The sequence below is a fragment of the Rissa tridactyla genome, chromosome 4 (genome assembly GCF_028500815.1).
Source record: "Rissa tridactyla isolate bRisTri1 chromosome 4, bRisTri1.patW.cur.20221130, whole genome shotgun sequence".
Taxonomy (NCBI): Eukaryota; Metazoa; Chordata; class Aves; order Charadriiformes; family Laridae; genus Rissa; species Rissa tridactyla.
In genome coordinates, this window is record NC_071469.1 from 59,895,627 (window position 1) to 59,921,741 (window position 26,115).

The 26,115-nt window shown below is 37.9% G+C and overlaps 1 protein-coding gene across 7 annotated transcripts in view; it reads left to right on the forward strand.

Annotated features, from left to right (window-relative positions):
• TECPR2 (tectonin beta-propeller repeat containing 2) overlaps positions 1 to 26,115 on the forward strand; it is a 59,855-nt gene that overhangs the window by 24,352 nt on the left and 9,388 nt on the right. Inside the window, exons 17-21 of one of the 7 annotated variants that reach the window (XM_054201651.1) lie at positions 3,436 to 3,584; positions 16,455 to 16,596; positions 17,848 to 17,997; positions 18,264 to 18,480; positions 19,790 to 24,090. In XM_054201651.1, coding sequence (XP_054057626.1) covers positions 3,436 to 3,584; positions 16,455 to 16,596; positions 17,848 to 17,997; positions 18,264 to 18,421 — 599 coding nt within the window. In that variant the 3' untranslated portion in view covers positions 18,422 to 18,480; positions 19,790 to 24,090. Of the gene's footprint in view, positions 1 to 3,435; positions 3,585 to 15,872; positions 16,000 to 16,454; positions 16,597 to 17,847; positions 17,998 to 18,263; positions 24,094 to 26,115 lie in introns of those variants that run through there. The other 6 variants (XM_054201650.1, XM_054201648.1, XM_054201647.1 and 3 more) reach the window with 6 other exon arrangements.

Sequence of the window (26,115 nt, forward strand, 5' to 3'; positions counted from 1 at the left end):
CAGGCTGACACAGTGTTGTGCAGGTCTATCAGTAGCTTTAACCAGTCTAGTTCTTGTACTACAGTGTAACCGTAATCGTGTGGTCCTGGGCAGTTCCATACAAGACCCTGAAATTTGCAGTTAAATGCGTTTTTAACAGAGTGGCCAAAGCTTCATTAGGATCCTGCAAAGGAAAAATTATGCTCCAAGAGTTGCATCATCTTACGCGATGCAGCTGATAACACTCCTGTGTTCAGGTTTATACCGATCTAATGATTCAGCATAATGTTAAGAACATGCTGCCGGTTAACTGCTCTTTTTATTTGGTTAGGCATAAGACCAAGGTTGTTGGCCATGTTTTAATCATTAAAATACTCTCCAAGTTTGGCTCTGGGGTAATCAGGCCACTTGTCAGCTTCATCAGTAATATTACAATCAGATTTATTTCTTTGTCTGTCTAACAGTCAGACTGTTAGAACATTCTTATCTTCATGCTAACCTGCATTACTGTTTCAAGAGAAGACAGAAGAAATTGAGACTATGCACCATTCTCGCACCATTTTAAAAATAATTAAAATGTTTTGCAATTTTTCCATTTTTAATGGCAATGTTCATGACTGGTCTGAGAACAGACAAGCAATTTTAACTTCAGGGTTAAGGAAAGGCAGACACAGCTGGCAGACTTTAAGCCTTATGTAGAATTTTAGTATACGATTTGTAATACTTCATGGAAAACTTCTTAAAATGTGTGTTTTAAAATTAATGCCAGTTATACACCAGGTTTTCCAGACCTGATGAATTGTACCATAATTGTGACCACTAATTGTACCATAGTTTAAGCCCTGCTTTATGCCTTTACTTTCACTGATGTACAAAGATAGGTTTGTCCACACTCTCCTTCTCATGTTGCTTAGTAGAGTTTGAAACTTTTCTCATTATACCATTGCTTTCCAGCAGTTTAGATAATAACTGTTTAACTGTAATAATAAATAACAACTTGCTATTGTCTGAAAACCTCAAAGCACTCATAAAGGAAATCAGTATAATTGGTGCTAGCCGATTGTAGCATCTGGCTTGTGAACTTCAGTAGTTCAGAAGTTCAACCTTTACATTCAGCTGTTCCTGTCAGCTTCGTGACACTCTGGTGGTACTATTGTATAAAGACACTCCACTTTACCTGTCACTGTGGGTTAATACTTAAGCATGAACATGTTTTAGGCATTTTTCCTCCAATTAAATGTGTGTGGTGGATCACTGCCATAAAGACTGACAAGAGACTTCTGTAGAGACCAACAAGGTAGTACATATCCATTGTTATAATATAAGAGCCTTTATTTGCTCTAATGAGGATGAAGAAATTGGAGAACTATTGTTATTGATCAAGCATATGTTTAAGTTTACTCCTGAAACATTAGGACTGTAATTTGCTGGGGTGGGGAGCTGCTGTAAAATACAATCCAGAGTTCTGTGTGGAAGCAATGGGGTTGCCAGCATTTATGTTGAAACATTCATATTATGTTGGTGCTATCTTCTTCTTGCCCTGACACTATGTACTGGGAGTAGTATCTAGTATATTATTTTGATTAGGTTTCCACTATCAGTATCAAGGTTTCTAAACACAGCAGAATGACCTTTAGGTTTCAACAATAAACAATGCCTCTGAATCATGCTACTTTCTCTAAACAGTAGTTGAATGTGGCTAGCATGACCTTCTCCTAAGATAAAAACAGTCAGTGGGAGGAGGGAGAAACCCCAAAACATTTACATAAGGGCTGCATTTTTGAATATCAGATTGTACTGCAGACGTAAATAATATCAGCTATGCCGAGTAGGTGATATGTGATTCCATATTTGAGTGCTCTGATGCTTGTTTGGATCAGAACATTTCAACAGCTGAGACATCATGTGACAAAGCCATTACTTCGAGTCATACTTTATGTTAGAAGGGATAATGAGGTTTAAAGTAAGATTTTGACTTTGTAGCTGAATGTCAAGCCCCTGCCTGCAAAAGAAAGTTGTTCTGGATGTTATTATCCCAAGAAGTAGAAGTTTTTGTGTATAGTTTTGTCATTTGTTTTTAATATGAAGCTGTACGATTAAAGGAAATTTTGGGGTGAGATGAATTAATTTGTATTCCTATGATTCAGAAAGTTAAATAATTTTGGTTCATGAAAAGATTTGTTTACTATTACAGATAACTAAAAGATAAAGCTGTATAGTCCTGTTTTTTCCTGTTCTTTCCCCCAGCGGGCCTTAACAACAGGGAATATTACCTTCTGCAGAAATAAAATGTTTTAAACTTGCACTTTGTGGGATAAAATTGCGCCCCCCTCTTTAAGGAATGCTGTATCTGATGCACTTTACAAGGATTTGCTGACAGATTTTGCATCACTGAAGACAGAGCTGTTACCAAGAATGGGATATCCCAAGCAGCGCTGGCATGTTCAACCAACCAGCGAGGCCTATTTTTAGTCTTTAGTTTGGAGTGTGACCAGAGCATTCCTTCTGTAGTATATCTGTACTGATTGGGTCCCTCTTTCTGTAGAACATGTTTTCCATTACTTAGCATTGTGTTGTCCCGATGCTGGGAGAAAAAAAAATAAAAGAAAGTCAAATGTTACATATATTACATCACACAGCTATTTTAAAATGAATTTGAAAGAGTAATAGTTCCAGTTGACAGTTAACTTGCATCTCTTTTTAGTCTAAAATATCAGGTATGCTTCTCCACTATCTTTGCAAACTTTTAATAGCAAGATTGATGGGTGCGATTGGGTATGCAAAAAAAAAAAAAAATCTCAAAATTCCAAAACTTACTTATTTGGCAGCTTTGTTTTCATTGGGCTGACTTACATAGGATTAAAATACTGCTGCGCTTTTGAGATAGGTGTAATAAATACGTACACTGTTGAATACAGTTTGAAAATCAGCTCGTTTATTTACAGATGTGACACTGGTATGTTAACACTGAAATGTATAATCCATATGCTCTCATATATTTTTAAAGCACTGGTAGCATTAGGAATGTTCTTTGCTGAATGTGTTAGCAGTTCAACACCTTTAAAAGTCTACAAGTATGGCCAGCTACAGAGAAAAGTTCACATTAGGTCATGTGAAAGTTTGTCTAGGCACTGATAACATTTGTCACGGAATGTTTCCCTACTTGAATTCAGTTATTTTAATAGCATATTTTTAGCGTACTTTAGAAGTTGCAGTATCCTGTGACTAAAACATTTATTTTTAGATTTAAAAGAGAAGTACCTCACATACACTACCTGTTGTTTTTATTCATTGTATCCAGTGATTTTTTTTCTCTCACAAGTTGTATTAACTTTTAATCATTTTTATGTGACTGTGTTTAAAGTTAGTTTAATACAATAAGTCTAAATAAAAGTTCTCATTATTAGCTGAATTTGAAAGGAAAATGACAGGTTGCTAATAGTCTTTTTTTATTAGGTGCTGTAAAGCTGATCAGCTTGACCTGTGGAAATCAGCATGTTTGGGCCTGTGACACCAGTGGTGGCATTTATTTCCGAGTAGGAACTCAACCTCTTAACCCAAGTTTGATGCTTCCCGCATGGATAATGATTGAGCCACCTATACAGGTAAAATGTTGATCACAATTCTTTGTAAGCCAGTGGTTTAGCTCTATGCGTTTGATAAAGAACAATTTTTAACAGTCATGGAAAACAATAGAGCCAGATTTTAAATTTGTAGCTTAAAACTTTGTCCCACATGTTTGAATTCTATAGGCTTTCTCTCTCTCAAAAATAAAAAAAGAAAAAAAACCAGAGTCTGTATAATGTACTATGAATATGCTGCCTTATCACCATAAGTCATCCCAAATTCATCTAATCATTACAAATCAAATAACTTCATTTTTTTCTCAAAAGTGGAAAGTTTTGTTTTGCTTTCTATTCTTAATGAAAGTTTACTTTTCTCGTAACACAGCAGCTTTATAGACATGTAGTAGCCTGCAGTCTTGGACTCTATACTGAATACCTGCTGTGCGCAAGCCAAGAGGCTGGACTGGCAAACAGCACAAAGCAGAGGGTGTGGGAAGGCTTTGCTCAAGTGGCATCGTGGTGAAGTGCCTGCCTCCCTCTCCCTTTATCCTCACCCTTGTGAGTCTGGGATGTTTGCCAGGGTGCTGCGCCTGGATTTAGGGACTTTCCTTATCATCCAGTGGTTAGTAAGCGTGCAGTACAATTGCAGCTCTTCTCCCGTGTTCCTGGAATGTGCAGATTTTATATCCTTTCTACCTGCCATCTGGGAGCCTCCTAAAGTACCCTGGGAGCATCTTTTCTGAATATAGTGAATGGACAAAATGTGTTTCTCCAGTGTCTGGTTTCTTTTTTAATCTCTCCTTAAACCTCAGTGCTTGCTTTCGTTGCTGCTCTAATGCCTTGCAAGTTAAACTATGAAATGGGAGTAATTTCTGTGTCGTGGGTTGGGACTGCTGCAATGGAGCTGACCTCTGACTACTGATTTCATTCTTTGCTCCTTGGCACAAAATCATTTGAACTGTCTGCTGATCTAGCACAGTAGCACTGGATGTGTTTGCATACTTGATTTACATTTTATAATGTTACAGAATTTCTCTTGAAGATTTTGAAATGTGTGGTACTTTTGAAAGGACATATTAAGAAATAAAAGTAAATCTGAGGCAGTGGAGTTGCAATAGTTTATTTGTTTTTTACATCATTCGCTTTTAGTTCTGCTTATCTCTCATCAGCCAATTACTAGCGCCTTCTGTGAATCTCAGGGTATAACAGGGAAGACGTGCAGGGAAATGAAACTGCAGATTTGCATCCCATCAGTCAGCACAACAATTTAGACTTGTTCTTCTGTGCTGGGGATGTGGTCAGTCAGAGCTGGAGAAGTGGCACCTTGGTTTGCAGAATAGCAGTACAGACTGATAAATAAGTACCAATATCACTTGCAACAAGGGCTAGATTACACTGCTCGTTCTTTGTGTGCTGCAAGTGGGTCTTTCTGATGTAGTCTGTAAGAGACAATTTTTTCGTGCTAACAGGGGGTAGAGCAGCAGGAAAAGGAGACTGAGGATATCAGTGATGATGTCTTCCATAAGGGTAGTATTATTAAAAAGGGAGGGGAAACACATTCCAGGATGTGTTCCACTTCAACTGAGTTTGCCAAGAGACAGAGTTTAACTTGTGTAGTATCTTCTTACCAAAGCAATTAGGAAATTAGCCTGAAAAGCTGTTTCTCTACGCCAATACTGTTTTGTCTGTACTAAGCGTACTCTCTACTCCTCCAGTGAAGTAGATTAAACTACTCAATACGAAGGTGTTTACAAGAAATTGGGATTTGTCGTGAATCATTATTTAGCAGTGACTTCCTTATGTATAAAGTGTTTAAGTAGACAAGGTTGAAATTTCCTGTTACCTTACCGTGGAAGCTGGATGATGTTGCCTTCCAAAATTATAACCTTCTGATACCCAGAGCAGTGTCATTCTCTTTCCTGTTATCTTGCCAACACCTGACATTGCAAATTTAATGAGTCGATATGAAAGGGCAAAAATTCAAACATTGCTTGCAGAGGAGATAAAAGCTCGTGGGTTACATGCTCGTTTTGAGAAAATTCCAGCATATTAAAACATGTCATTAAAGTACTGAAGGAGCAGCCGTTCATGCTTTTGCAAAGGCTTAATGCAAAATAAGAAAATATGTGAACTTTAAAATTATCTCCAAATGCTAACTTAGCGTTTGGATAACAAATATAACAGGCTGAGGAGTGGACTATTCAGTGAACAGTATTTGCTTATTAGCAGCACCTTACTGTTATCTCTCCCTTAATTCACTTTGACACAGTTCATGCTGCATCACTTTATCTTCAGAACAACAGAAATATTTTAAGAAGTATTTGTGAACGATTCAGTCATTTTCTGTTTGAAGAAGGAAATCAAAATTGCCTTTCACTTGCTTTAAGTACAGGGACATTCTCAAATAACGTAATTTAAAACCAACTATGGATATTTCGTTCCCTAGTAAATGTCAGAGACAATATGACTTGCCATATCCCAGATCTCATGACTCATGAGCAGCTACATACTCTGCTTTTATGGTGTCACTTTTCGTTAAAGGAGTGCTGCAATTTCACAGCATCCGTCTTTGCACAACTTCACAAAGGTATTCAGAGACAATAGTTTTGATGAGATTTTACTCATGCTAAAATCAGTGAATATAATTTAAATTCAGTCTTTGCTCTGTGATGCCGTATGGTTGGGTTTTAATCTAGACTAAAACCATTCTCATTTGTTACTCTTCCCTTTGTAACTCCCTTCTGCGGTATCTATTGAGATGAAAAACAACATTTTATGTTCTGTGCCCTCCCTTTTCTTTATTTTACCCAACAATTCAGAAGTGGTTGGTAACATCATTACAGTATCTGAGCAGTAGTAGTTTATATGCAGATGTTTTCTGTGCTTCCTTTATTTTGTTCTGCAGTCTTAGAACTCAAAATAATCATGTAGTTAAGCAGCTTTTTGGAAGCTGCTTCAAGGACATTGACAAAGCTGATCAGAATTCTTCGATGAAATTATTTTAGTCCAGGAAATAGAAAGTGTTTTTCATTCTACTGTTAATATACAGGATAGAGCTATTACCTGCTGTAGCATGCCTCAATATACATTAAATTTAATGAAAAAAAAAAAGAACAGGAAATATAAATATTATTTATGTAGATACTATAGAGTATGTTTTTACATATCTGTGCATGTCTGTTTATGAAGATTTAATGCTTTGCAGATTTCTGGCCTAAAGAAAGAATAATTAAAAATCAAACATAAAATTAATATAGTCAATAAAACTAATTTGGGTGATGATGGAGTAGAAGTTGATCAAAAGTTAAACATCATCAAATTGCTTTAAAAGGTCCCCAGAAGTTGTATGCTTGTTTGAAAAGAACTCTCTCAACATTTCAGCTTTTATTTTTGGCACCTTCTGGAAAAAAAGGCAGAGACAAAATCTTATCTCGAGAAACGCTCACTTCCTACAAGTACTACTTAGCATAGAAACTGGCCTTAAGAACCACCTTCTCAGGTTTGCATTAAGGGATCTATCAGATAAGCAAAGCTTTATTTAAGAGAATTAAAGGAAACAAAAGATCAGGAGAAGTATTTGTAATGAGTGACCAATCAACTAGTAAACAATCAATCTTACTCTAAAAATAGATTAAACATTTTATTAATTGCCATTTGCTTAATTGCTACTCTTCGCTCTTTCGTAACTAAATTTCTTAGAGAATAGGATTGAAAAAGCAATTTTATTACATTGAGAGGTTTATGTAAATTTCTGCATAGTTTTTCCAAACTGTGGCATAAAAGGGGTTTATTTAAGGAGATGTTTGCTATTTGCCTACTGTATATCCTTTGTAGTTCCTAGGTCTCAGCAGAAGAGTACCGCGCAACTTAAATTTAGTTAGCCATAAAGTGATCTCTTGCAGTATGTGCATTCAAGTTAGAGAAACTTTTGATTTATTGCTTTTCCCATAAGCAACCTAGTAACTGTCTCTTTATATTTTAAGCTTGATATCATAGATAAGAGAGTCGAAATTCTTACTGATCTAGGAGGAGCTATTTTTTTTTCCTCACGCATGCACAAAAAAAAATAAATTAAGGCTGTTCACACTTTCACTGTCACTCAAAAATTGTTAAAACTACAAAGCAAATGGTAGTTAAAAATATCATTTGAAATTTAGGAAATTTCTCTGTAACTCTGCAAAATCAATACACGCTAGATTTAATTTCTTTTCAGTACCTTCCTTTCTCTTAATCTACCTTCAGTGTGAGGAGGTTGGCTGTGCCTTACGGATGAGTGGTGACTTGTTACAAATGGTTGTCATGACCTTTGTTTCCTTTCCTCTCTTTAAATAAAATTCTGCTTACCTTACAGAATGCTTAATGCAAATCTGGAGACTTTCTTCCTCCCTCATCTGCCTCGCCTTTGCATTTTTCAGTGAGGTTTCTATTACTATTAAGGCCAGTTTTGTGTTAAGTGGTACTTAGAGGAGGAGGCTGTGAGCACTCCTCAAGATCAGATTTTGCCATTAGATCTTTCTCGGTAGGTGCCAAAATCAAAGCTGAAACGTACGAAGGGTTTGTTTGAAATGATCTTCAAGGATTGAATATTTGGAGGGGGAGGGATTTTTCTGTTGAAAATGCTTTATAACTTTTACTTCAGAATCATCATGCTACTTTGGAAAGTACTTGCCATGAAAAACTCTTCTTTCTGATGCATCTAATCCACATGACTGTTCTTTTTAAATCTGGTTGTTTTCACCAGCACAGACTAGCTTGCATAACCTAGCTGTTGCACAGATTATCTTTCTGAGTTGCTATGAGTTCTACTTCGGAGTGCTAAGATGAGATGCAGAAGTATCTTTTATTAGACCAATTCTACTTAGGTTGGAGAGGAAATACACTCATTAAACCTTCTGGTTATCTGTGGACCAGACTAGCTAGTCTGTTGTTCTATCTATCTTTACTCCCCCTGAAGACATTAATAGGGAGAGGATTTTCCTGGAGGACTGCACTTTTCAAATGATGTAGAGAAAAACTGTTTGGCAGTAGTCTGTGGCTGTATCGAGGTGGGTTGCAAATAAGTATAGGAAATCAAAGGTCCTGCAGCAGTGTTATTTTGGTTAGCTGTCTTAGAATACCATAATGTTTAAGTTCACATATGTACTATTCTTCACAGGCATGACTTTCTTAAGAAATCGTAAGTTATGTAAAAAGTGCTTTAGATACTCAAAAAAATGCAATTCCAGCATTTTTACTAAAGTTGTCTCACACCGATTCCATTGCTCAGTTCAGTGCTTATTTTCTTCCTTTTTGTTGCTGGTTAAGAAAAATGCTGTCACTATATTTCACTGCATTTTTCTGCTTTGGAGTTTTAGTCTTCTGATATTTGTTTTAAGGCATTGCTATCGCCGTGTTCAGAAAAGCATGCATGTAGCCTGTCACATTAGATAGCAATTATTATCAGCGCCAGAAGCTTCAGATCACAAAAATGCACAAAATGACATACACCCAGAAAACTGAGTAGACGATCCTTCCATATCCTTTTGAAATATGATCTCAGTGTGGTATATTTGTTTTTTGACAAGACTAGCTTACACTGAAACCAAAAATTGTGGGAAGGAGACCCATCGGTTTTCATACTTTCATTTGTTCAGTCCTAGAAACATCCTCACATCTGCACTCTTTCATTGTGCCTGTATTTTGGTTAGCTAACACAGAATTATACATTTAATTATTTTTCCAAGAGATTAAGAAATATATTTAACATTCAGTTGGTTACAACTATAATTGTTGAGCTTTGAGAGTTTTTTCAGAATTATTCTATTTAAAAATAAAAACCTAATGATGTAAAAATTCATGGGTAAAGGATATGCATCTTGATTTAGCAAGCATGTGTCTTGGTTTCAGCAGAACTGCTCATGTGCTTGCAGGTAGTGATAGCCTGAAGTATTTAATAAACAAGAGTCCTTGAAAAGGAATTTTGAGAGACAGTCATAAAAAAATGACTTGTGCTAGTATAAACTAAGAGGTTTGGGGATTTTTGTTTTGTTGCATTTTTATTAAATCTGCATCTGCACTTTCTGAATTTTGGTTAGAGCAGTTTTTGTTGTTGTTTTTTGTGTGACTGAACTTCAGCTTGCTTTATTTTTAAAGACAGGGGGGAGCTGGATCCAGTTGACAGGTTGTAATTGGGAGCTTAGCTTTGGGAAGTAAATTGGGCCAGGAAAAGTGGGCTCTGAGCTCAGGGTGTATGGGCAGTGAAGAGAACTTCAGTGAGCCAAGAAGTCCACGCTGAGTAAGGAGACACTCTGGGATAACTGGTGGGCACATCAGACTCTGACCTTGAATTAGGAGCTTGGTGTGTTACTGTCTCCCTATTTTATGATGATGTTGTAAGCAGACAAGGTGGTGACAACCTCTCTGCAAACCAGCCTAGCAATCAGTTGCCTTCCCAGGGATCTGGAGGGCTGGGTTGTGGTGTGTATCTCCTGCTTGGATGGCCCTTCCTACAGAGCTGCCACATAGTCTGGTCTGTAGGAAGACGCTATGTACTGAACCCAAGTCTAATGAAGCTAAGAAGTAAGTGCGGCAGAGGAGACTGGACTATATAGTCTAGCAAATGTGTCATCTCTCTGGGAAGCAGTGGCCTCATTTCTCATCCTTCACCCCTGGAGTACTGTTGTTTTTATCCAGTAGTTTAAGACACAGACAGCATTGCCTTGTATTTGGGGGCCGCACTTTACCTGGGACAGTACTTAGTCCAGAGCTTTAGCACTGGATGAGTACTACATGATGAGGAGTAATTGTTGTATCCTGAGTGCATTTCTACTGTTCCTGTGACTTACGGGATATATTTTGCATCCTTTCAGATTGTAACTTTTCAGAATTGTTGATTTATATTTTTTTTTACTTTTTTTTTTTAACTCCCTCTCTGAGTTTGTGGAGTTTTCTTGTACAGGTATTTTGATGTCTCTTTTCCCCTCTGGTTATGTAAATGAATTGTAACACATGAAGGTTATATGCATTTGTTCATAAAGCAGTGCAGTAATGAAATGGGAACTTCTGTTACTATCAAAGGTGTGTGGCATTTTCATCACAAACATGTTAAATACTATGGACAAATATTAAAAAGCAAAATGGCAAAAAAAGCAATAGTTTAATAACTGTTTAAAATTGGCAGAGCAAAGCAAAGCAGAGCGGAGGCTGATGTTAAAAACGCATGGGTGTTTTTACCTTAAAAATGCTTTACTTTCCTTGGTAAGGTATTTACGTCTCAAAAACTAGAGGGGTGTGCTTTACTGGTGTAGCTTGCGTGAGAGGATGTTTTACTGATGCTTGTTAAAGGTGTGTTTTTAAAAAACAAAATTGAAAAAATGCCTTGGTTACTCAGAGTTTTGCTTATACAAGGTTTTTATTACCTCGTGCTAAATTATGTTCAGTTTCATGGGAAGTTGTTGCACATAGTGTTTACTTGACATGCGTTTCTGTAAAAACTTAGTTGTTCTGGTCCTAATAGTTCAATTTTTCAGTACGTTATTAAAAATACCTGTAGCGGTAATTACAGGCAGCTTGTCATCCACTACATTACAGTTTATAATCTTAGGTATAAGACAGTGTGACCACAAGACAATTGGGCAAACCTGAGTAGGCCTGTAGTTTGTATGGTCTTTAAAGTGATTGCATTAGATTTTAATTTTTTTTTTTTTTTTATTACTTATAAGGAACAGTTGTACTAAATATTTTGAAAGTATTTTATGTTTCTGTTGAGCTTTATCATGTTGAATAGTCACATGGGTTTGGTATGACCTTTTCTAGGATTTGATGCCATGTGTTGTAGTCTTTCATGTGTTTCTGCAAGAAAAAAAACCTTGGAATAAAAAATTTAGAGTCAACAAAGGAGAGGTCAAGGAATTGACTGCTTGGCTTTGCCTTTTCTTCCTGATTGTGCTAGCCATAGACTGGAGATATCCAGTGAAGGCCCTTATCTCTTTATTCACCAAAGGCAGAAAGTGGGGGAAAGGGTCATGTTGTTGGAAGGCTTCTGAGGAAAATAGTGCTCTGGTTTTTCAGTCAATAAATAATAATCTTTTTTCTGACAATTCAATGGCAGTATTACTGAAGAACATGTGCCTTCCAGGAAGACTAAACATAGTTTCATCTTTCCTGCTCTTGTATATTGCCTTGAACTTCTCTGCAGAGAAAAAAGGGGCACTTAATTTAGCAAGCTGTTCTCCTCCAAGTCTGAATGCAAAACATTCTTGTCAGTACTGCTCTTACATTGCTCGTGCTTTCTTGGTATCTCCAATGCTGAAAGTGCTTTATCAACCTTTATTCAAATGGAGCTCTGAAAATAATATGCAAATAGTCAGGCCTATATTGGGAGGTTCTCTCTAAATTGCAATCTCTGTGTGTTATACTAGTTAATAGGGTCTGGATGTCTGTTAGCGATGAAAATCTAGTCTGATCTACAGATAATGCTTGACAGTGTGAGAAGTATGTTTGATCTGAGTTTCTTGCAGCCTGTTCTGGACCAGCTGAAGGTGTTTCTGATTTGTCTTTTGAAGGGAGGAGAACCTGTTTGCTGCTTGTAGCAACCAACCTGTTATAAAAAGGGTTGGGCTTGGACAGACTAAGAATCTTATGTTTAGTCTTCCTGGTGCTGGATATTTGCATGAGAACAGAGGTAGCGGAGGTCTGCTGATACATGGGTTCTCTGCTTCTGAGAAGTGACGTGGAAAACGTTCTGATGTCTTTTGTGCATGTGTATGTGCATGCTTTGTCCTTTCCTCCTTGACAAGGAAGTTGAATCACTGTGTTTTGGGTTCACCTGTGACCGAAGTAATTACAATAAAATAAAACTTTTGAGTAGTAGTTCAGGGGAGGGAACTGCATTAGTTTTTACTTTGGATTTTGTCTGATAGTATTGTTTAAATGAAGTACCTACAGTGAAGCTTATCTCTCCGTGGTTTGCAGAAAGAAAGGAAATGACTTGCGCAGAATCATAAGGCTAATGGTCAACTTCATAACTTAAATATGTTTAGCACAAGCACTCTTTCTTGATATCATTTAACAATTTGTCACGTAAGTGCTTCCTTCAGGTTTACTTGATTTTATCAGCACTGTTTTCTCATCAGACATGTGGGTGCTCATGAAGTATTTTTCATTGTTTTTTATTCATAGCAGACGATAAAGGTATGCACAGCCCTCAGCATGTAGTTTTAAGTGTTGAAAAGTACATAGTTGGCATGTGTTGCAGTCCATGGCTGTAGTGGGAAATCCTCAAAAGAGAGAGAATGACTGGGCTTTTTGTAGCTGAAGTACAAGACCAGAGGGCAGGAGGATCTGTGTTCTGTTCTTGCCTAAAACAGTCAGTCTCCTGAGACTTTTTGAGTAGAAATTTTTGGCTCCACAAGTAAAAGGAAAACAGTGTTCCACCATTTTTTTTAATCAGATAACGCTGAATCCATTAATGCTCCGTACCAAGTCGATCTCTTGCAGTGATGAGTATTGTGGATAAACCAATAAACAGAGTTTGGTGTGTCAGCATCTGAGGAGGAAGGGTGAGAGACTCTTTAAAATTCCAAAGTCTTCAGTAAATTACAAATATGACATATTTCACAGTCAAGGTATATAAATCTCATGAATGCTATTGGAAGTTAAACCAGCTGAGAAAAGGCTATGCTGAAATAATTCATTAATTTTCATGGTTATCCGTCTCTGAAATGTTATCAGCAGATTTATAAATTTGCACAGATATCTCAAGCTATGACAGAAGTTTATTTAATCTTTAACTGCTGCTGTAGAGATCTGTTTCTTGTTATATAGATTATAAAATACTTAAAGCCTGCTTAGGGTAATTAAAGCTTAGTGAAAATGAGGGATATCTGAGATTATGTCAGTGTGATTGTTCCAAAAAATGGTACATTATGTCAAGAAAATTTTAAATTAATTTTTTCCACCCTAGTGTGGTAGCCATGAGAACACCTTTTTGTTGTAGGTCGCTGATTTCTGGGTAAAAAAAAAAAACAACCAACCAAAACAAAAACCTAGAGGTAAAACTTCTGCAACAGGCTCTAAGAATTGCCTGTACTTGTTTCCCCATGTCTTGTCACTGTTGTGCCAAAAGCTGCAGTGTGTTATCATATCACTTGCTGTCCTGTCAGTTGTGTCATTTGCTGTCTGTGTCACAGCAGAAAGCTGCAGAGGAGTGGGGTGTGTTCTGTTAACAGCATTGGACGCTGCCATCAACGTAGTGCCTGGATCCTTTATACTGAGAGTGAATAGGAGGATTGTTTTATTGATGTGAGTTTATCAGAAAGAGCTAAGTAGCCTGAAAAAGGAAGAGAAACCGAAAGTGAAATACACAGAGAGGCAAGGAAACTTGAGGAAACAGGAGCTCACTTAGAAAAACAAAGAATGAGAAGAATTTTGGCCAAGCTTGTAGAGATGCACTTTGAACCTGATAATTTCTGTTTGTTTCTTAGCTGTGTTGATGCTGCGGAGTAAGGTAGAGGTAATTGCTTTGATTATACTTGAACCCACAGTGGTATCTGAAGCAATCTAGCTGAGCATCGTGGAGCTCCTTTCATGCTACCCCTTTGGGGTGTTTTATCTGCTTTTCTTAGCTTCCAGTATTTATAAATATGTAGTAATGCAGAGGCTTAGGTACTGGGTGTAAGCACTCAGTAAGGCTTTCTGGGTGGAAATACTTCTCCAGTTCTTTCTCAGGGAATTCTTTTCTAGACAAATGACAGAGAAAGGGAGGAATGGGATCCTGACATGCAAAAGTGGAGAGCTAGGTGCGCAAATCCCAACAGTTCAGTAAACAGGCTCACACCAAGCTGTTTGGCACAGTTTGTGAAGGACTGTACTTGGAACATGAAGTGTGGAGCTCAGACAGGCACACTGGCAATTCATGGTTTGAAGGAGATGGGGGGGAAAAGTGGCAGAAAGTCCGAAATCCGAGGAAGAGGCGACTGTGGCAGAAGAACGTTGCAGGGAGAATGGGATAAGTGGATTTAAAAAAAAAAAAGAAGAAGAAAAGGGAAAGAAAAGGCAAAGCTCTCCTGTTATGTGCAGTAATTCAGTCTGCACAAGCTATTAATTGCACAGACCCCTTATTTGAAAACACGGGACTACAAGAGTAGAAATATGGAGAGGGATGTGATGAGGCTGGAAGCAGCACAGTAGTGAGGCACACCCCATGACGGTGGTGTGAGGAAGAGAGCAGGGTGAACTGGGAAGGAGTCAGAGCCAAAGTTGCCATAGAAACAAGCAAATAAAAATGGAGGGGAGAAACAGGAACAGGCCCACGAGTTGAGGATGACTTCCAGTGAAGAGGCAGCAAGACCAGAGGGGAGAGTTGTATGGAGTTTTGGGGTACTTTGGTTTTCTTGTGGTTTCGGTTTTGTTTGGTTGGTTTGGTTTTGGGTGGGGGTGTGTGTGTGTTGGGTTTTGTTGGTTTGGTTTTTCCTTGCAATACAGTAGTTTAGTTTATTTGTAGTATGGCAGAATACCAGTTTGAAAGTAGCTAGGCAGTTATATGTTCTATGTAGTCACCACTCTTCAAGACAATTATTGTCTTACTGTAAGTGTTTAAAGTGCAGCCATTGTGAATTTACTGGAACCAGAGGTAAACACTTCATCAAGCCTCTACCAGCCTCAAACTTCCAACAGAGGGCAAGTACCTAATGAGAGCACAAACATGAGAAGACAGTCTTATCGAAGGCCTAGCAACCTGAACAGTCAGGATTGATTTGGTGATCCAAAGTTGAACATGGTTGTAGCTGTCAGACATGTGTTAGCACCAGAATTTTAATAGCAAAACCAAAGCAGGTAACTCTTATGTGCCTAGGACACCCATCTGGGATTGGGTCGTGTCCTTATATACATATGCAGATAATGCTTCTGTATTCCTAGGTTTATACATGCAAAGAGCTGCTTGTTCGTGTATTTATTCAGCTTATGCCTATGAGGATAAAGCGAGAAATGCAGTGCTTTGTGAGGTGATGACACGTTTCGGGGCATCTTACTGTTGTCTTCAGTGGCTTTATAAGGTTGATGCAAAGAAAAAGGTGTTTTTTTTTCTTGTTCTTATCTGTGTTTTATTTAAAGTACATGTTTTTTCAGGATATTAGTGTTCACTAAACCTGTTGGCTGATATGTTTTGCTACAAAATCACTGTCTTTGACATCCGTACGATGTTGTGGTCGGTAACACTGATTTTGAACAGCAGTTAAGGCAAATCCCCATAGAAGCAGCCAGAGTAAGGACTTGCCTGGGAGCGGAATGGGAAGTGTGTTTCACTTGGGTTTGCCAACAGGTAATGTTGTGGATACTCTCTTGCAGGTGTGGCTGCTCCACTACTGCAGTGGTCTGCAATGAGTTCCACCATTGTATTCCTGTAGAATGGAGTACAGGGAAGAAGGCAGATCACCATTTCATTGCAAAGAGGAGACTTTCAGACTGTAAAAATGTACTGCTTTTTTAGAATACTGCTATTTAGAAATAAAGTGCAGATTTAGTTGTTAGGAGAACTTTCAGGAAGGCATGAGGAAAATATTGCACTTTGTGCAGTTCAGTGGAGGAGTTCCCTCTTCAACTTGCAGTTGAAACCGTGCCTGATTGGAATAACAGTGGTTAAGCAAATACTGATACTATTAGACTTGGATGCTGAACATTTAAATATGAATATCTTTATCAGTAACTTTACATGACATTCATTCATCTTCCTTTTCTATTTATGAAGGTATTGACTTTTTGGAAAATTGGTAATTTTGCACAATGACAAATAAAATGTCAGTTAAATTTCTTCCTGTCTTCAGTATCTGGTAAATGTTTTACTTCCCTTGTGTACTTCTGTGAACAAGCGATACAATAGTACAAAGATACAATAGTACAAAGTTTAAATACTGTGCTTAATTTTTATAGCCAATAGGAATCAACTTGGTCAGCATTCATTCAAGTCCAAATGATCAGATGTTGTGGGCAATTGATAGCAAATGGAATGTCCACGTACGAGTTGGAATTACAGATGAAATGCCAGTAGGCACTGACTGGGAACATGTACCAGGTAAAAGTTAATGCATCAGTTCCTTGTTCTTTCTGCCATTTCTCAGTGTTGTTTTTTTGATGTTTTGTTTTTCCCTGTTGCCTTTTAAATTAAATAGCAATGCTTAAATAAAATATTTTTCTCAGCAATCAAGTGTGATTATTTATAGGGAACATAGTAAAGTGTTTGATAACTCTTATCTTTTAAAAAGGACCTTGGTTTTACTTGAAAACACTGAGTAGTTAACTAAAGAGAAATCTGATTTTTTTGGATGAATTTCTGTTGTGTGTTGTTTCAGGCTCCTGCCACTGAGTTAATAAATGGTAGAGTTCCCTTTCAATTAGAACTAAAGTAGTATTCCTAAGTAACAGGAGACTACTGTGCTGTGGGAAGTTTTGTGTTTAAATGTGATACAACTTGGGGTTCCTATCTAGATGTGGCTAACAAAAACCTAATGCTATTTTGCACATCTTTCTGTTAATCCTGTGTGCTGGACGCATTCTAGATTAGGTAATTACATTTTTGCCTTGCCTGGAAATAAAACTAAATTTTAGTTGTTTCTTTCTAAATAGCTGTTTATTGAAACTGTCTGCTTTTTAAAGATTTTTCATTGCATAAATGCATGGCATTTAGTTGCGGAGTACTTGCTTTCTTGTGAAGAGGAAGAAACAAAAAGTCCACAATGTCTATAATGTTAAACATTTTTAGACAAACTAAAGCTATAAATTGGATTATCCCCCATGTGGTAGTAAAATGCAGTGGAGGCTCAAAAAGTATGTTTTGAAGATCCTGTAACTGGTTGGTGCTTGTGGCTGTGGCCACATACCAAAATGTATCTGTAGTGTGATATCCTTATGGTCAATAAGTGCAGTGAGTACAAAGTCTGCAATTAAAGCATTATTTTTTATTCACCAGTTGCATGTTCACGTGGAGCTTCATGTGCTGCAAGTGGCCTACCTTCTGATACTCTGCTTACACAGGGGCAAAAGCTCAGATTTGAATAGCATCTGCTCTGTTCAACTCCCCTAAAGTCAGTGTAAGGAAATAGGTAGTCCTAAATTGTCCTCTTGCCAGTCCTTTTTCAGAAAGCCTCCTGAAAAACTAGGTATTTATTTGTCCCTCTTATAATGGAGAGTTCTTCTCTAGATTAATGTACAAATATATAAACACTATTACAATCTTGTCGTGGTCTCTTAATAAACTTTTCTGTGAGTGTATTTAGTATATAAGAAAGCCTGTGACTATTCCCTCATCATGTCCAATTATGTTTAGGTTTGCAGGCTTGTCAGCTGGCTATAAGTACAAGGACCGTTTGGGCACGCTGTCCGAATGGAGATGTAGCTCGTCGATATGGGATTACTGACAAGAATCCAGCAGGAGACTACTGGAAGAAGATTCCTGGAAACGTCTCACGGTTAACAGGCAAGTTTGTTCTGTGTGACAGTTCAAAACATTGTGATGTCTGCTTTGACTTCTGCCTGACGGTGCTCAAGCTGACCATATGCAGGGAGAGCTGTGTAATCTAAATGCTTTTTTGGCTGTGAGAGTTTCACCAAGGGTGATTTTATCACATTAGTAAAAACCTTCTCTGGGTATAATTAGGAAAATAGATCCAAATATTATTTATTTAACATTTATAATTGGAACCTGCTACCTTCATTAAAAGATGGATAACTTATGCTTTGCAGTGACCCCTCTAGATGAACTGTGGGCGATCAGTGCTTCAGGATCCCTCCTCCAGCGCCTCACTAAGACCTTTAGCCATTCCCATAGTTTGCCAAAAAATAATGACACTTCTGTTCTGCTTCACCCTGATGATTTTGAAGATGAATGGGAAGTGATATGAAGTCTCTCAAGCATGTGAAGCCGTGAAAAAAACAGAAGGACATACAGAATTTCTGTAATGTATGTACAGAATGTTGGATCTAAAAGCCACTCATGCTGGACCTGTGATATTAGCACTTTTGTATTGAAAAACTGACCTGTTAAATATCCCCCGAGCTGTGAGTTCTCATGTTTGTTCCATTATCTCTTGGGAGACTCTTTAGGTGTGGCATACTGCAATTGTTATACCGTACTACTGTAGAAGCTCCTTTGGAAATATAACTCTTAAGTTAATCCTACTAGTAATGAAAGTGACTATTTCACAACAGCATGCACACTAATACATGTGTACTTATTTTGAGAAGGAATTCTGTTGCATTAAATATTTCTCTACAGCAGAAACATTAAGCATTTCTCAATTTCTTCTTGTACTTGGAACTCCAAACTGATGGGAACGCTCTCCGACTATTGTACGTGTATTTAGAATTATTTTCCCTTGCAGCATGGAAGAAAATATGGCAAAGTATTTCTTAGTAATATCTCAGAACATCATGATGACACAGCATTGGTATTGCATTGAACTTAGTTTGATCCATCGCCATATGAATATCTGCAAGGCTATACTAATCTTGCATTTCTAGAAATTTGGTTCATAATTTGGCTTCATTCCCAAGGGAGAAGTTTGGATTACACCTAGTATCAAGGGGACTTTTGCCCATTTCACACAGCCATCAGGAAGGTGACAGATTTTGGGGGGTAAGTCCCACTTTGGAATAGGAAGAAGTTGCATGTTGGGTTTGTAGTACAAAGCAGGAATGTATAAGGCAGCTTTCATAATTCCTGTTGTGCTGTATTTGTGCCTCCAGACAGTGCTTTAACATTTGGACTCAAATTGTTTTGAGTACCAAACTTAGATGTATTAAAAGGAAAAATGGTAATTGATAGAATTACCTATATATCCCATTAAAAATTGTGATATTGTGAGAAAATACTTAACAATATTCTCATTTTTAGCTATGTTAGCTAAATTTTGAAGTGTCTTATACTTAACAGATGTTGCAGCAGAGGTATGTGATGAACTGGGAAGTAACCTAAGTTAATCATTGCAGTTTATTTTTCTTTAAACTCTAAATCTTCTTTGAAAGATACCTCATCTTTTTTAAGCAATAGAACTATAGATGAGAGAACTTCAGTATGTAGGCGGAGGAGTTATTTTGTGTTCGTTCTAAGCTTATAAATCATCAGAATGTTTTAAGCAGCTGCTAACGATACTGTAGAAGAGCCAACTTCAGAAAAGGCCAAGAGTTGAAAAGTGGGGATGTTTCTGTTTTGAGAACTTAATACGTACGGAAAAGGATGTGTTTTCTTTTTAACCTCTGTTCTCTTTCAGAATAATTCATGTGTGTACTGCACTAAACTTGGAACAAACTTGGTGCAAGGTGAGAATGTGAATCGGTGGTGAGAGAACCAAGTTATGTCACTTTTTTTTAGTAGCACTTGTGATATTGGCTGTCAGTTCTCAGTCTGATCCTTCAGTCTTATAGGGAGGACAGATTTGTTTCCCTTTTACAGATGATACGTTTGCTTTATTGCTATGTCATCCGTATACGGAGATAACCCCGGAGGGTTTTTTTTAGCCTGTCTGGCAGTGGATTGTAATGGAATCAGCTTGTGAAGTAACCAGTCTGTTTCATGCAAGCATAGCTTGATATCTTGAGGACCCCGAACAAGCTGAAATTCAGCTTAAAAGTATCTTGTGGCAGCTCCTGAGTCTATCACTTTGGAGAAGGGACAGGAGTACTTCTCTGTGCCCTGCCAAGCACCAGATGCTCAAGTACAATGACATTATTTAATAGTGACACTTTTGTATTACGTTTTTCAAAGTCATCTTAGTAATGGCTTGAGCTTGCTAGTTGTTTGTTTACTGTATAATACTGTACCTTGCTATGGTCATTAATATTAAATTGGTGTCAAGAGCTCTTCTCAGACTACTTTTTAGGGTAGTTTTAATGAAAATAGGATGGGTTTTTTACTTTTATTTCTGTATTTAGGTTTTTTGTTTTGTTTGTGCTTTGAGACAAGTGCAATAAACTAGATTTTTAAGAAATAAATTACTGTGGTAAGACTCATCTGTTGTATGATTCTGAGGACAGTTCTCTGTGTCTGGAAATTGTCTTGATATGGAAGACAGACATGCTTATGAAACCCCTCCCCTACCCCAGACAATATGATAATGACAATGTAAGGACCTGGATATTGTAAAGCTTATTTCATATATTTTTTTTAAATTGTGACAGGTGTGTCAAACAGCAAAATGGTCATCTTCCAAGCAAAGACAATTAAACTCTTCTCATATTTGAATATGAATCTTATTGCCTTCATATTAAGATGGTCTTGCTCTAACAGAAGTAAACAAGTTTCTTTCCTTACATGCTAAACAAAAATTACACTTGCGTGTTAAATATTTCAGCTTTCAATGAAGGATGCGCATGTGCTAGAAAATGTTGAAGCAGAAAAGAGGTGGTGGTACCATGTTGTCCTGGTCTGAGGTAAAACCAGAACCAAGTTTCTGTTCAGTAACTTTACTTTTCAGTTCAGCCTCGACACATGTGCTGTAACTGCACCCTTCCTTGCATTTTAAAATATCTGAGCTCATCTGAAGACTTCCTGTGTTTCTGGCTTTTAATTGTAACTGCAGCTGGGGCTTCAAGAGAGCACCTTGGCTTCACTTCCCAGAGGGGAGAACTGTTTCCTGACAAGAGTTGCGACCTGAGTAACTTCACACAAGAAAGCATAGCAATGATTAATGATGCTTCTGACACTTAAACCCACTTCCATCCCCAGGAATCCTGTTCAGATTCAGATGGCGATGTCCTTGCGCTAATTATCATAGCTTTTAGCTTGACAAACCGGTTCTGCTGCTTCTGCTGGCTCCTGCAGGGAAATGGTAGTCTCCTTACAGCACCAGCCTGTTGGTATTATGCAGGAATAATCCTTATGTCACAGTTTAAGGAAGTTCAGATGACTGTGATGAGTTGGTGTGAAACAGCCGTCTTGGATATATAAGTAACTCTTGTTTTTCTTTGTCTTGCAGCAATGAATAGGATCGTGTTAAATGGTACAAAGAAAATCTTTCACTATCTAGTGTCAAAGAAAATACATTAATTGCTTAAGTTAGATCGTAGAACTGTTGTTAGGAAACACTGTTACTGCTAAGAAAATTACAGTGAGGAACACTTCATTATGGACTTGTGAGATTGTCTAAGCATAGTTTTATTTATACAGGTACAAAGAGTCACATTTATTCCCAACTATTTGTATCTCTACAAAAAGTGTTTTTGATGTCATGGACAAGAACCTCCCTTCTTCGCCCCACACACATGTGGACATCAGAAGGTCTGAACCCCATAACTCCTCTTCATTACTTCTCAATAGATGAGTCCTGTCAAATATCTCGAAGGCACTTGTGAGTTATTTCAGACTAGCATGGCATTCTCATTTATTTTCTGGCTTCTCTTATACAACTCCCTTCAATGAGTTGAGCTGTTGCTTGTTGTTTCTGCTAGACTTTTGGATAGATTTCAAGGAGCAACCTTGAGACAGTAATGCTTAGTAATGCTGTTCTGAGTGTAAAGGCTTGAAATTCAAGTGCCTGTATGCCTATGGCTTTGCCTTGTTAATTAGCAATTAGAAAATCATAAGTCATATTTGAAGTTACAGAGATCTCCTCATTGACTTGGTGAAAAATCTCTGTTCTTCATTTTTTACGTTAACCAGCCCTGTCCACATCCCATTCCTACCATCAGGAGTAGAGAGATAAGACCTGAGTTGAGGATTTCTAGCTGTAAAATGTGGGATGCAGGCTTTATTCCTCTTACAGCCTTCCTGAAAGTGAAAGTTGCATGTTGGAAGTAGTATTATGGTGGCAAGTAGCCAGCAAAGAAAGCAGATGTATCCCTTGCCAAACAGAGTAGATCACCCTGACTGTTTGATAATGAGCTATTGTAGTTAAAAATAACGACTCTCACATCAGTGGAACAGAAGAGAACTTGTAATATAGAGGACTAGATTTTAATCACTGGAAAATGAAGGTTGAGTTGCATTCATTATCTTTTGTGAATTATTACAGCCAGAGCTCCACTGATAAAGACTAAAATATCTGGGTAAATGAAATGATCTCCCTAGACTGCTAAATGGCGATATCTAGGTTTATCACATAAACAGTTATGGATTTCTCATCACTTGAAATCAAGCTAGGAAGTGAGGTTTTGGGTTCAGTGCAGGAAATGTTGTAGATAATGCTGTGGCTGGTATAATACTGGAAGCTAGGTGAAATTACTGTTATAATTCCTTTGGTCTTTGAGTTTATCTGACTCGAAATCTATTTGAATAGGTCTATCAAAGTTGTTATAATAGCCATGAAGCTAAATCCTGATTGATGCTAGTGGGGGGAAAAAAACCAGTGCTGTAGAAAAAGTAAATATCTGTTTGAGAAACTTTATGTTCTTATGGAATGTGGACTATATATATGTATACACACACACATGTATAAAAGCTTTGGTTTCTGTTCTCTAAAAGCTAATATAATAATAATCTTAAATACTAAAATACTAAATCCTCCAAACTGAAAAATGCCCTTTCTATCTTGGCCCTCAGAAATGGCTAAAATATACTGATTTTCATAGCCTGTGATTCTGATACAGGCACTTCATAGTGCACAACTGAATAGCACTGAGTGGAGTTGTAGTTATGAATTATTCTTTCAAACATTATTGACTATTTCTGTCCAGTATAGAAGAAACCAGTGACTTATTTTTTCCTCTTTAATATACCTTTCTCATAGCCTCAGCTGAGATTCATTTATGGTGGATAAAGGAAGGAGACTTTGATTTACAACACTTGTGTTTTGAATCTCATAGAAAGAGAAAATATACCTAGAGAACTTTACAGAATTGTGTTATCGTCCTGTATTTACCATCCAGAATTTGCACAAGCTGCCTGCGTGCTTTGTTTTGTATTCAGTGGACCTGTATACTTTGCCAGGAGGAGCTCTCTGTTGTTAGGAGTGTGCATAGGTATCGTCTAAATAGAATGGAGAAGCGGCATAGATACTATGTCTGTTAAAGCATGAAATAAGAATAGTCGATAAGTGACTCCCTGCTGAAATTGTTACACTGCTGTGTTTTGCCTAACCGTGGGCTGGATGAATTTAGCGAAGCTCCCCGGGTCAAGTGAAACATCAAGCTAATTAGACCTCTCCCAGAAAAAATAAAAGACTGGGAGGAAAGTTCCAGGGTAGCCCCCGGCAGCCTGCCTGGCACATGTGCCTGGTTACGCTGTGAGGGAATGTACAAAAAAGAATGAGTTTGCTTGAGCTGCAGGGGGGAAAATGCAACTGCCAGCAAGAAACCCCACAATCCCTGGTTGTTACAGGAGACAGACCAGCCAGCTGATCATGGGAAGTGCAAAGTAAGTAGGGTAATTGCTAGGATGACTGAGATTTTACTTGCTCGGCTCCCACGCTTGTCTTGCTAAATCCGTTCTCTGCCTCAACAGATGGGCTATAGTCTGTTCTCTCCGTGAGCCGCACCCAGCGCTCCAAATTGGGAATAACAAACATGTGAAGCTGCGGATCTGCACTTCGTTCCACGGTGCTGGGGTGAAAGTTGGACCTTTTAAATTAAGGAGAAGATGGTAAACGATCAGTGTAACGCTGTGAAGTAACAGGCTTAGCACTGTTAATTCACTTTAAAATTACTGTAATAATAATGCTGACCTTGTTAAATATTAACATTGGTGCCATAGGTACTTGTGCAGGAGATCTGTCGGGCTTCAGGTCTAATTGGCTGGTTACTAAAAATACTATCAGCGTGGAGCGTGTGTTTAAAACAACAACAAAAAAAATCTGAAATAGATGTTTGTCTGTAGTAAGAACAGATATACTGGAGAGCTAATTCCTGTTGATTTTAAGGCCTGCTGACTTCTTTTCATACTTGTTCTTTGCTCAGTGGAGACATCTTTCTCCTGTCATTCCATGCACAACTATGTGATTACATATAGAGCATTCCTGGGAGGAAAACGCAGGATTGTGTAGGGGCAGTTCTGAGTGCTGTGTATGCTGCCTTCTTTCCTTCCTCCCCATCTTGCCACTTCTAATTGCTCTGGGACAGGAGTTTGAGGTCCAGGGATGTTGCGAAGCAGCTCCTACTTAAGCTTTGGTATTTTATTAAAACTGAAGTTAAAGCCAGCGGATGTTTCTGTTACCTTTAACCTTGTCCATAGTCCTTCGCAGCATGATTTTCACCATTGCTGGCTGCTTGCAATATATGGTAACTTCTTAAACCCGATTTTAATAGAAGACTTTCAAGATGGAAGGTGACAGATGGTTGGCTGTTTTTATTTTTAATGGGCAAGAGATGCTGTATCTTGCCAGATGAGTTTTCAAAGCATACTGGGCAAGGTGAGCTCAGCTTTCACTTAAAAGGCCATGCTTTGTTCATACATCCAGTGATCGCTCAAAGCCAGTTTTAGGAGCAGGTTGGGAGCTCTTACTGTCAGGTTCAGAGACCTAAAGAAGAATATTCTCTCTGCAGAACTGCACTGCTAAGAGCTAAACTTCAGTACCTCCCATAGCACGTTTGTTCTGGGCAGCGTGGATAGTTTCATAGCCTACATACGATTCCATGCCTTGTAGTTTTGCCAGCTTCTGTGGTGGATAATAGGAATCTTTTGCAGATCTTGGCAAACGTGTGGTTTCTTAGGTCTGTCTCTAAGGATTCTTGCTTTAGGTCTAGGGTTCCCTGCTACAGTTCCTGAAGTCAGCCAAGGTGGAACATGTCAGCATAACACAGATATATACCACACCCTCGATCAGTTGTTACAAATGAAATTTTATTCATGCTCTCTTCATGCTGAATTTCACCAAATTGCATGCAGTTCTCATTTTAAAAGTTAGAGTTGTGTACAAGCACAGCTCTTGTTGTATCTACCATCTACAATTTTTCAAGGACCTTTATGGGTCATGGTGACCTTTAGCTTGAGCTGGGTATTTTTGAAATCCATCGTCTAATGGACCCAACAATTAGACCTGTCTCTGTGTACCCATCCTTTTTGCTTTCTGCATTCAAAATTCTCATCTTTCAGTATTAATCTCTGTTAGTTGTACAAGTACCAACATGTGCGGAGTGAGTAAATTTGAAATATTGATTCCCCAGATTCTTGAGTGTGTTGACCTGGGTCACCACTAAAACTTCCTTGCAGGTTTTCCTGCACTTTTCCGTCAAGCTTCTAATAAAAAAAGCACTGCAAAAGTTGTAGACATCTGTAAACGAAATATGGTCCACTTGTCAGTGCCTGATAGACCATGGTTTGAGAATCACTGCTCCAGAAACACTACTGCAGGAGAAGCGGGTACATATTCTTGCTTTCCCAAAAATAATACATAATCTGACAACTATTGAAAATGAGTTTATTTTTGTTTATTAACATTGGTATCATTGATCTCGTGGCTTATATTTAGCTGTTTTCCCAGTAGCAGATTTGCAGTATCTGAATTCAGTTGTTATGTTAAGCTGAAGAAATACTGCTAACAGTTATAACCATAATGTGGTGTCTAGGAAAAAAAAATATCTTTTGATTATTTTGAAAAATTATTTTGTGAAAACACAGCCAGGCAAGTAGGGAATATTGGAATGCTTGTCTTTCATATTTGGTCCT